This window comes from Taudactylus pleione, unplaced genomic scaffold (genome assembly GCF_031769625.1).
Source record: "Taudactylus pleione unplaced genomic scaffold, aTauple2 ptg000138l, whole genome shotgun sequence".
In the NCBI taxonomy this organism is placed as follows: Eukaryota; Metazoa; Chordata; class Amphibia; order Anura; family Myobatrachidae; genus Taudactylus; species Taudactylus pleione.
Window position 1 is genome coordinate 14518848 of NW_028284540.1, and position 11675 is coordinate 14530522.

Sequence of the window (11675 nt, forward strand, 5' to 3'; positions counted from 1 at the left end):
CCACTTCACTAGGAAGTGGGCGGAATGTGGGAGATCTGCCTATTCTTCCGGGGGTCCGGGGGGTTAACCGAAAAATCAGGAGCCTCCAGCGACTCCCGGGAGAGTAGGCAAGTATGGGCTGGGCCTATGAGAGCTTTCCCCATGTCCTAATATGCTACTGACAGCAAATGCTACTGTCCTGTTCATACTGTATGCTGAACTTTATACTGCAAGCACAACGTCTATTACACAACTGACAACTCCAGGGCGCAAAAATTTCCCCTTATCAGGGGCTAACTGGTATCTTTCTGCATGTCGGACAAACACAAGCAAGTGGCCCGGCTTTTCTACCAGCAAACTGTGACGGAATAATGTGCATGGCACAAAAATGTAGTTAGTAAAGTTTCTCACTATGGGCCTGATTCAGCAAGGATCACTATTCTGCCAATACGCACGCACTGCAGTTGCTAATATCAGCTGTGATATGCAAATGTTTGCATTTGCAATGCGATCACATCCTAACATAAGGACGCCCACTTCCCCTTACACACATCCGTATACTTAAATAATCGGTAACATCGAGTAACATCGGACCCATACACACAGTTCAGGCAGGTCAGACCTCACTCAGGAATTGCTAACTTCAGCACACGCTATGAGGCCTCAGGCTGCATATGGTATTACAGTGGATAATTTATACATGCCCCTGCAATGGCGTCCGAACGCACAGGCACGCCTGCGTTCACCTGACCACCCCCGTCACTACCCACAAATGGCACTTCCTGTCAATCACTTTGCTCTGGGTCTCTGTAGCCTCTGCAAACGCAGTTCCCATCGCAATTGCTAGTTTGCGCATGCTCACTGCGATGCATACGCATGCACAGAGCTAAAACATTGGCCGAGTGCGTGCGTTCTCTCATGTGCGTTCCTTGCTGTATCAGGCCCTATATGTAATATTACTGACTCAACATTGAAACATATAGTACATTTATTTACATTTAAAGACAAAAAAAGCTACTAAATATACACCAACAATCTGAAAGCAAAACAGTGACCACCTTATATTGTTGACAGAAAGATTAAATTAGGCTATAAACCGCAACAATTTCTTTATTTACAAGCATAATAAACCCCCCCCCACCTCCATCATGCCCCAATTCTGTCTACCCACTACCTAATTTAAAATCATACCACAATCATGAAAACCCTCTCCTTCATCAAAAAGCATAACCCAAATATGATAGTCCTCACTCATCAAAAACTACATCATAGATCTAAAACCCCTTCTCACAAAAATGACACCCAAGATTTGCCCCCTTCTCACTCATTAAAAAATCATAGCCAAATTTGCCTTGCTCCACCCCACTTTTGTTAAAATGTGGTATGGGGACTAAAAATCATACACTAGATCTGACCCCCTTCCATCATTAAATATTACAACCAGGGTCTTTCATTAACAGACCATACCCCAAACTTGCAAAAACAAATATCCTCCCCCACTGAAAATCATACCCCAAATTTGCAACCCCGTACCCTCTTTGAAACTTTCACCCTCCTTTTTTTACATATTTCTATTGAGTCACACAGCATAGACCTTTGCGATAAAACAATTTACATGAAAGATCAGTAACTAATCAGACTAAAGACCCCCCACAAGTATTAACCCCTCCTTTTAAAAATCAGGCGACCCAATCAAATTACTCAGCCTGCCTTTGGTCCCTTGCTATCTCTCCATACAGCTTCATGCACTCCGATTCATGTAAGGCTTTCAGCTCAGGCCGGTTTTATCTACACCTGCCAATGGGAACCAGCAAAGATGCTGGGTCAAATAATGATGCGTATGCACAGCCATTAGTTGTGCATGAGCATAGCATTTTAATCTTTTGGTGACAGTGTTAGGTTGTAGGGTGCATAGAAAACATTGTGGAGAAAGCAGGTTTTTTTCACTGGGACTCCCAGAGCATCCCATGCATGATAAATAGTGGTAGTACAACATTTTGTGATAATCGGCGATACAGAATGGTACTTTACTAAGCTCTGGAAAGTGATAAATTGGAGAGTGATAAACTACCAACCAATCAGCTCCTGTCACAGCCTGTAAACATGACAGTTAGGAGCTGAGTGGCTGGTAGTTCACTTTCCAATTTATCACTTTCCAGAGTTTAGTACATCTCCCCCTATAGCTCACAGGCTCCTCACGATAATAGACATCTAATGCTACATCCTGGATGTTACCAATGAGGGCCCTATTCCTCAACAGCCTATAAAGGCAATTTACGAAAAACTTACATTTGTCTTCTAAACACTGTTCAGTTTTACCCCATTTCTGCTGTGAATTAATCATGAGAGTTAGAGAACATGGGGACTGTATTTCTGGCATGTATCACTTTCATCTGTTCCAATATTTAGATTACATTGAAGTGTGTTTATAAATTTACTTTTCCGCAATAGCTGCAAATGGACAGTGTAAATTACATCCCAATGTAACTACTCCGGAACCTCAGAATTATTTTGTGGGGAAAAACACCCTTTATCTCATTTAAATTATACTGTCACACGAAATGAAAATCATTAGTTAGGCTCACTCATACCCCCTGAAAACACAGCAGACAATGTCATCTGCAGTCTGCTTGGGCCATAAAATCCACCTTATACCTCATTATAGGTACGGAATACAGTAAAACAGTTTTAGGAAACCTGCCTCACTACTAAAATTAGACTCCCCAATGTACAATCTGGCACATTGACACTTACCCCACTGAAATATATATATATATATATATATATATATATATATCAGTTTTTATCAGTACAAAACCATGTTTGTTGCTATGTGTAAATGACCCAATAGCACCCCACTACCCCTGTAAAACACACTCTCACATGACCTGGGTCATTTAACCATTTCCTTGCTAGAGATATTATTTATTACAGCTTGAAGCAAATAATGTTTTGAGAATTCAATGTGTTTGCCAAGAATTTAGCTTCCTTCTGGTTGTATATTCTCATTTCATGTTTTCCAGCCCAGCCCAGTGTTGTTTCATTGCTACTGTTAACCCCTTAACAGACTGAAATCCAACAGCAAAAACACTGTTGCAACTGATATATTGATTTAATTTATTATATATGTAGATTATAGCTAACATTACATTAATGTTTGGAAACTGTCACAGTGATTGCTTCAATGGAATAGTAAATTGTTTTTTTAGATCATTTTTTTCCTCTGAACTATAAACATTACATAAATGTTTCACTCTCCATGAAACATAGAAAGGGTAATTTACTAACATTGCTCAAAGGAGTGAAGCTGCAATAAATGCGTAACAACCAATCAGCAATTAGCTAATAACTATTCACTGCAGATAAACCATGGACTTTCTTTATGAAGGCATTAGATGAGCACCAATTTGCACCAGAGGACATGGATAGCGCAGTCAGGCTAGTGCAGATGGACAATGCAAGGTGCACACGACTGTTCTGTGCTTTCGGGAGGCACCTACATAAATGAGAGACCAAGCTGTCTCCACAATCCTCTGCACTTTACTGAAAGCCAATTTTTCTCTGCAACTGGGCATTTTATATTTTTCCTGACAAAATGACTTTCAATGAAAGCAAATGGTAAGTAATAACAATAATATTTTGTTTTAAAATGTTTTCTTTATTTAAACTGTACACCACAAGAAAATGCTTTCGATAGCATTACTAAGTGAAAATAAAAAAAGTTTGGTTTTAAATTATTATTATGTAACAGAACCTAACGTGAATTTTTTATTAAATAAAACAAACATTGAAATTAGGAATGCATATATTTTATGCTACAATAGTCCATTATTCTGTTCTACATTCCATATGCGTATTGAACAGAACAATAAAACACCTTGAAATGAACAAATAAAATGCATTGGTTTCCCAAAAAAGGGACGCAGGCCCATAAGAGAGGCAGCTGAAACTATTTACAGTATGAATGAGCCTCAAAGCTTCATAATTACTATGATGTTGGCCTCTTTGGTTCCAAAATGATGTATAATACAAATGAAAATGTATTTCTTCAGTTGCTATAAAAATATCCATTTATTTTCTTTACAAATGGCAGTTTTGACTATTCATGCATCTATTCAGTGCAAAACATGACAGATAATCCTTCGCTTAAGAAAAGCAAGAAAAGCGAATGAATTTATTTCAAGTATAAAAATATATTAGAAAATAAAATAATACGTTTTGTCTCAAGTTCATCGCGCCTGGTGTGATGTCATTGAAATGCATAGCTCAGCTGGGCGGCACAGGTATAATGCAGCAGGGCCCTTAAATTCTCATTCCAATACCGAGCAGAACTGCTGTCCTTCCCACAAGATCTGAAGTATGAGGTCAGTTCTGCCTGCTCTCTGACACTTTTCTTACACATCACTTATAGGACTCAGTATAACGTACCAAACGTGTGTAATAATGCTTTGTGTTTTTTACATGACACTAAGTAGCTCAATCCCCTTTACTGCACCAAGTGTTCTCTGTAGCAGGGAAAGGGTTACGTGAATTTAAGTGCACTGTCAAGTACCATTTTTCAAGGCAGTGAGAAGTGCAAGTATTGTGTGAAATGAGTACCTAGCAGTTTGCAAGTGCTGTGTTGCATGGAAGCCCCTGTGACGCTCCAGACATGGGACTGATGGCCCTCCGCCTCTTCTGGATGCTCCCCGTGATTTAACCCCTTCAGTGCAAGATGAATTTGCTAAATAATGATATAGCATTCCATTGTGTTATCAAACGGGGTACAAATATATATCTCTGTATTCATTTGTATTGTCTCCCATACATGCCAGTTATCTCTTGAATAATTGCAAGTTTGTGCATAATGTAACACAGTCACATTAGTCAGTACAGTAGAAAAGTTGCACAATGCCTCATTTTTGTGCTGAGGCTCCGCGGATATATTATAGACCACATGCAGATAGTTTGTTGCTGTTTCTGGTATCTCTAAACTTGCAGTGCTCTACGTAAGTCATTTCAGAAGACCTATCTTAGGCCATCCCTTCATTGAGCTGCAACGTAGTTATACATTCCTGCTGGAAGTGCTGTAAGAGGGTCACAGAAAGAGCTGCGATATCTGGCACTCGTATCTGGGGGCTTGGCTACCCCAGTTGGTCACATATGAAAAGTGTTCAGGAATGTGCTTTTATTTTTCATCCCAATAAAGGTTAGACTTGACTGAAAAGTAGATGAAACCCTCTTGGCATTCTACCCAGCATATAATATTTACTTCCCCGGTGAGTGAGTGGCCACATTTACTTACAATCTTGTAAGATATGTGTTATAGATGCCTGTGAAGATTATAGTCCACAGACTGGCACTGGTTTCACGTGTGAAATTATCTCAAAAATCACTGTGACATGGAATCCCACTGGTGGTAGCTCAATGAAATTGGGAATTGTCCTAGCATTCCAATCATGCACATCCGCATTCTTCCACGATCATGTTGGGCACGTCCCTCTTGACTATATTGTACTCATCGTCAAAGTACAGCATAGACATTGTACTTAGTTTTGTAGGAATACAACATGAGTTCACTGTCCCTGGATTCAACCCTCTCATCCTGTACTGATTTACCACTGCCGTGTGAAAGGATGACGCTGACCCGGGGACACCAGCCAAATAGGCTGGGCAACTTCCCTCACAATAATTCCCAAAATAGCCCGATGGAGCTATGATCCAATCATTCCAGCCAATGAGCCGAAAGTCAATGTAAAACTGTTGCCTACAACACAGGTTTGTGCGTCCATCACACTCAAGACCCCTTTTTCTAATCCGATGTTTGTTGTCGGCTAGTCTGGCATGGACTACCAGAAAGGGGCGGTGGGATTCCTCTCCTGGATCTACATACACTGGAATAACTGACAACTCTTCACAGCCATCACACTGGACCTCAAGGTTGAGTTTTCGATCCCCATTTTCAAAGAGAGCTTGGATAGCCTCAGTCAAGGGGAACGTGTGCCAGCCGCTTCGTCTAACGTCAACTTTTTTTTCTACAAGGTTCATCTTAGCTGGGTCTTCTAGATCTTGGAAGTGAATTTTTATTCGTATCTTTCTCCTACCACTCTTCTCCATCATGTCAGGCAGCTTTAGGTAAAGCCACAAATTGGACTGGAAGACAAAGAGGTTCTGGTTGCCTTCATTTGAAATTGTGAATGACAGTCGGACTCTAGAAGCTGTGATGTCATCTGTAGATGAAAAAAATCAATGTAAGAAGAAAGATGAAAGCTACATATAATGCAGTACACAACAGTGTCAACACTGGCACCATGGTTCATGGATAATTCTTTAAATGATCATTAGCTACAAACATTTATACACACAATTCAGCCTGAAAAACTGGTCTCCCATCTCTACAACCTTCTACATTTCCACACCTTTGTCTAGAAAATGTAGTGATCTTGAAATCCGTTTCAATTGTTAAATCATAGCTGCTGAGCGAAGCCTCCGATGGCAGATGAAGATTTTACTACAAACAATATAGAACAATTTTTTTGGTATGAAAGGACCCTAAAGAGTATTTGTGGAATAAAATCTGTTTATACATTATATAGATCCTAGGGAGAATATGCAAAATCCTTACTATACTCAGGAATTCAGATTGTATGATGAAGCAGAATTTGTGTGTAGGAGATTAAGAACTAGATGTAGAATAGTAAAAGGGCTAATAAAAATAATAACAATAATACAAATATTAAATATCTCACATTTTATCACAGTCCTGCAAGAGAAAGAACATTTAAATACTTTCCCCTATTTTCTTTCTTCAAAACAGACCCATTTATACAGCTGTTTTTCTCTCTTTAGTTCTTTTCGCCGATGGTCATTAGTGTCCTCCTCTGCTCAAAGTTTCCTGCCAACTTGCCAAGGTTTTAACAAAGATATGAATGAAGTATAAGCCCTTAAGACATGGGGAGATGCTACAGGGCCTTAGTCTTTGCCAAGTGCCAGTGGATTACACCCATCTCTGTGCTGTCCTAAATGAAAAGGCGGACTGTGCAGTGGGGAATCTCAGAGGCATGTTTGCCATTAACAGTGTGAACAGATAGTGTTTGGATTGTGAATTCAAGTAAATGATTTAATGAGTTCATGTGCTGTAGCGTATATGTAATAAATTCCAATCTACTGCATTTTAGATAGCAATTCTGCTCCGTTGGAAGTCACAAAATCATAACTTTACAAACAAATTTCAGATGTTTCCTTCCGCACTAGCATATATTATAGTGAAACAGCAAACCCAAAGCAAGAAAATGGTGATAATACAGAGTATCGCTTCTGAGATTAACACTATAACGATAGATAGATAGATAGATAGATAGATAGATAGATAGATAGAAAAAATATTAGACAGACAGATGGATAGATACATAAATATTAGACATATAGATATCAGACAGGCAAATAGCTGGAAGACAGACAAATAACAGATAGATATTAGTCAGACAGATGGATAAATAGTTATTAGACACACAGGTACATTAGATAGATAGAGATCAGAAAATTGATATATGGATACATTAGAAATCCAGGCAAATAGATATGAGAAAGACAGATAGATATTTGACAGACAGATGGATGGACAGATAGATAAAAGACAAACAGATTAGATAGATAGATAGATAGATAGATAGATAGATAGATAGATAGATAGATAGATAGATAGATAGATAGATAGATCTGTCTTATACAAAGATGGCTACAGTAAAATGCCTGTGGGATTGTTAGACAAATATGCTTTAGAATTGGGATAATGTCATGTAAATATGAAGAAATTTTAATCTACTTTCCCTTTACTCTGGAACACACCTGTACTGTGGATAACAGCATTGTGCCCTTTAATAGAGACTGGTCTTGCCGGATTTACCTGTGTGTGGGATTGATGTGTATATGGACACGTGTGAAGAAATAAACATTACATTCCTGGCATGTGTAGAAACAGGGCAAGTCTTCGTATTGCATTACAGATTTTCTTCAGTACTTATTTAAACTCCACAAATTGCCAACTGTGTCCTGTGTTAGATACCCCCATTGATCTCTAAGGCAAGCTCGGGAATCCTTATATTAGCAAAGTTTTAATTTTCTGAATAGCAACTTTAGTGCATGTAAACTTGTGTCACAGGGCACCTTTCATCATTGCCTTAGTAAATACACACAGGGTACTTTCTGTCATTTAACACAGTGGTTCCCAAACTTTTTTGAATCACGGAGCCTTAGAGTATCAGCATTGTTTTCTCGGCACCCCTAAGTTTAAGTTTGTTATTAGAAATTCAGGAAAAAAAAATTGTAAAATAGTAAAGTGAAGTAAATTGTGCTTCCCTGTCATCCTTAGGTTCAGTTATGTGGCGGTGGACAGGTTTATACTTCTGTTTGTTCACATATTTACATTACATTGACCATAAGTAATTTGATTTGGTGCTGGACCACCAACCTGAGGCACCCCTGCAAGTGTCCCAAGGCACCCCAGCGTGCCATGGCGCACAGTTTGGGAACCACTGACTTAACATCATCTTTCTAAAGGTCTGGTGCGTGCTGTGTTACCCACACATGCATTATGTATCCTACTTCTGCCCGATGCTTGCTGTATCTTTTACTACTGTCCCATGCATGTTCACGTTTGTCATATCCAAGTCTCCTGCCCCATGCTTGTTGTGTCCACTACTCCCATGTATCTTTTGCCCACTACCCAGCCATGCTTGACAAGTCCAGTTCCCTTGTACCATACTTGCTGTGCTAACTAACACTGTATCATGCAACCTGTGCTTATTCTCCGTGCCCCATACTTTTCATGTCCAGTTCACCTGTAACATGCTGTAACCACTACTCCTGCCCCATGCATCATGTGCCTACTCCCTCTTTCCCACATTCGCTGTTTCCATTACCTATGCCTCATGTTTGCCATCCAGAGTTCTCTTATACAATGCTTGCTGTGCCCACTACCCATGGTTACAGTGTCCACTACCTCTGCTCCATACATCCTGGGCAGAGGATGTATGGAGCAGAGGTAGTAGAAGGGGCATCATTTTTGCTGTGCCCCTTCTACCTGTCCCATGTCTACTGTGCCCACCTCCCTGTCCCATGCATGCTATGCGCACACACCTGTCCAATACATACTGTGCCCACTCTCTGTTCCTATGTGTTCTTTGAAAGTCCTGACTCATTTCACTAACCTTGTCCTGTACATGCTGTGCCTAGCTTTTATGTGTGTTGTGCTCAGTTCCTCTGTCCCATGTGTGCTTTCTTTGCTCACTAACCGTCCTTTGCAGACTCTCCATGTCCCATTCACGCTTTGCCCATGTGTACTTTTCCCATAATCCCTGTCCTGTGCATGTTGTGCACAGTTCCTATGTCCCATATGTTTTCATCACTAAACCTGTCCTGTACGTGCTGTTTCCACTCTCCTTATCCCATGCTTGCTGTGCCCATTTCCTCTGTCCCATGTGTGCTTTGCTCATTAACCTGACCCATGCATGCTGTGCCCACTCTCTGTTCCTATGAGTGCTTTGACCAATCCTGACTCGTGTGCTTTTCCCAGTAACCTTGTTCTGTACATGCCGTGTCCGCACTAGCTGTCCTATGTATGTTGTACCCAACTCCTTTGTCCCATGTGTACCATGTTTTCTAACCCTGTCCTGTGCCCACTCACCCATGCAGTGCCCAGTTTATCTGCCCCATGTGTACTTTCCCCATTATCCCTGTCCTATGCATGTTGTGCCCAGTTCCTCTGTCACACCTGTGCTTTGCTCATTAACCTGTCCCATGCTTGCTGTGCCCAGTTCCTCTCCAATGTTTGCCTTTCCCATTAACCTGTCCTGTGCAAGCAGTGCCCAGCTCCTCTAGCTCAAATGTGTTTTGCCCACAAAACCTGACCTGTATGTACTGTGTTTACTCTCCCTGCCCTATGGATGCTGTGCCCAGTTCCATGTATGCTTTGCTCAATAACCCTGTCCTGTTCACACTGTTTCCAGTTCCTCTGTCCCATGTGTGCTTTGCCCACTAACCCTGCCACATGCTTACAATGCCCACTCCCCCTGTCCCATACGTGCTGTTTCCAGACCTGCCTCATGCTTGCTTTACCGACACCTGCACTGTACCTGCCGCCTATAGTCCCCTGCCCAATGCTAGCTGTACCCGGACCCTTACCTCATAGTTCATGTCAGTTCCCCTGGCCCATGAGTGCTGCCTCTATCCCCCTATGCTTGTTATGTCCAGATGCCAGCCAGCGAGCACCCACCTGTCTCCGCAAAGCTAATGATCTCGGAGGCGCTCTGCTCCTGTAGCTCTGGGCTGGACATGCCGTGTCCGTCCAAGTTAGGGATTTCCACCCGGCCATCCTCCCGCACCCGGCCTGCGTGCAGCTTCCTCAGGGCGGTCACCATAGCAGCTTTGGGCACTGCATGGGTGATATTAGGACGGTCCCTCATCTGGAGCCGGTTCAGGATATGTCTTTTCACCGCCTCCAGAAAGTCCTGATCCACACTGGCCAACTCCTCCGGGGGCCGGAGCCCGCAAGACGAGCAGGTGTTCTGGGAACCACTGGGCTCAGATACCGGCGTGGGGCTGCCGGCTGCACACAGGGCACCGGCAAGGAAGAGGGCGAACTGCAGCGGGAGAGGCATAGTCCTGATCGCTGAGAAATGTCACAATTTTCCGGGGACAGAGATGAGTGTGACTGCAGAAAACGAAGAGGCAGCGCACGCAGTGTCTGGTGCCCGGACCTCAGGCTGATCACCTCCCTTTATACAGAGATCCACCTCCTGCTGCCCCTAGGACCCCAGCTCCGGCTGCTGTCCTCACTCCAGCTCAACTCTGGTCTCCTCAGATCCAGAACATTTTGGATCCAGGACACCTGGGATCACCCCCAGTCTTGTGGTCTCCCCAAACTTTGCACAAACGAGGACACCTGTGCTTGACTCTTGTTATCAACTTTATTAGGTCTTCAGAGCTCTACTCCTGGTCTCTCCTGTGATCAGCTCCCGGGGTCCCCTGTAATCAACTCCCGTGGTCCCTTGTGATCAGCTCCCGGGGTCCCCTGTGACCAGCTCGCTGTATAGAGAAGCTCCTGATTGTCTTATTGAGTTTCTGGCCCCACAATCAGGGCACGGGGCCAATACACTGAAACTTTTATACAAGAGCAAACCACGTGGGGACCTCGACCTATAACAAGTCCCTCCACTGTCTCAAATAAGGAGATGAAACAAATTGCCCCCGGGGCTTTTATACTTCCTTGTGTGGCAACTCTCGCCCTCTCCCACTAGATCCCACGTAGTGTGGCGGCTCCCCAGGGATCGTGCAGAGAACAGGGATACTGCACAGGAGGTGTGTGAGTGTGAGCTCACTGCTACCTGACCCCTCTCTATTTACACCGAGGAGGGTGGAGCAGAGTTACAGTGTCAGTGCGCAGCTCTACGACCCGCCGGCACTCACATGCACAGAGCACTAATGTTAACCCCAGATTAACCCTTTCGAGGACTCTCTGCTGCCCCACCGCAGTCCGGGCATTTTACACTCTCCACTCGTGACTTTATTGCAGAGATTCATCCTCTCTGTCTGTGTAACCTGCTTATCCTGGCATCAGATGCTTATGACATATCACAGATTCACATTCTCTTTGCAAGAGGACCAGTAGAAAGGGGACTGCAAAAGCCCCCTCTCTCCTTCCTATCCCGGCATTTTAT

General features: G+C 42.7%; 1 protein-coding gene across 1 annotated transcript; it reads right to left on the bottom strand.

Annotated features, from left to right (window-relative positions):
- Positions 1-3691: 3691 nt before the first annotated feature.
- Positions 3692-11297, bottom strand: INHBB (inhibin subunit beta B). Its single transcript, XM_088473681.1, has 2 exons — positions 10232-11297; positions 3692-6188 (listed from the first exon to the last, which is right to left on the bottom strand). The coding sequence occupies exons 1-2, from the start codon at positions 10614-10616 to the stop codon at positions 5416-5418; spliced, it is 1158 nt and encodes a 385-aa protein (XP_088329807.1). The 5' UTR covers positions 10617-11297; the 3' UTR covers positions 3692-5415.
- Positions 11298-11675: the final 378 nt, after the last annotated feature.

Excerpts from the sequence above, each read along its gene's own strand:
- INHBB (XM_088473681.1), bottom strand. The coding sequence starts at position 10,616 with ATGCCTCTCCCGCTGCAGTTCGCCCTCTTCCTTGCCGGTGCCCTGTGT. Across the intron at positions 6,189-10,231 it reads CATTAGCTTTGCGGAGACAG|ATGACATCACAGCTTCTAGA; the intron begins GTGGGTGCTCGC and ends TTTCATCTACAG.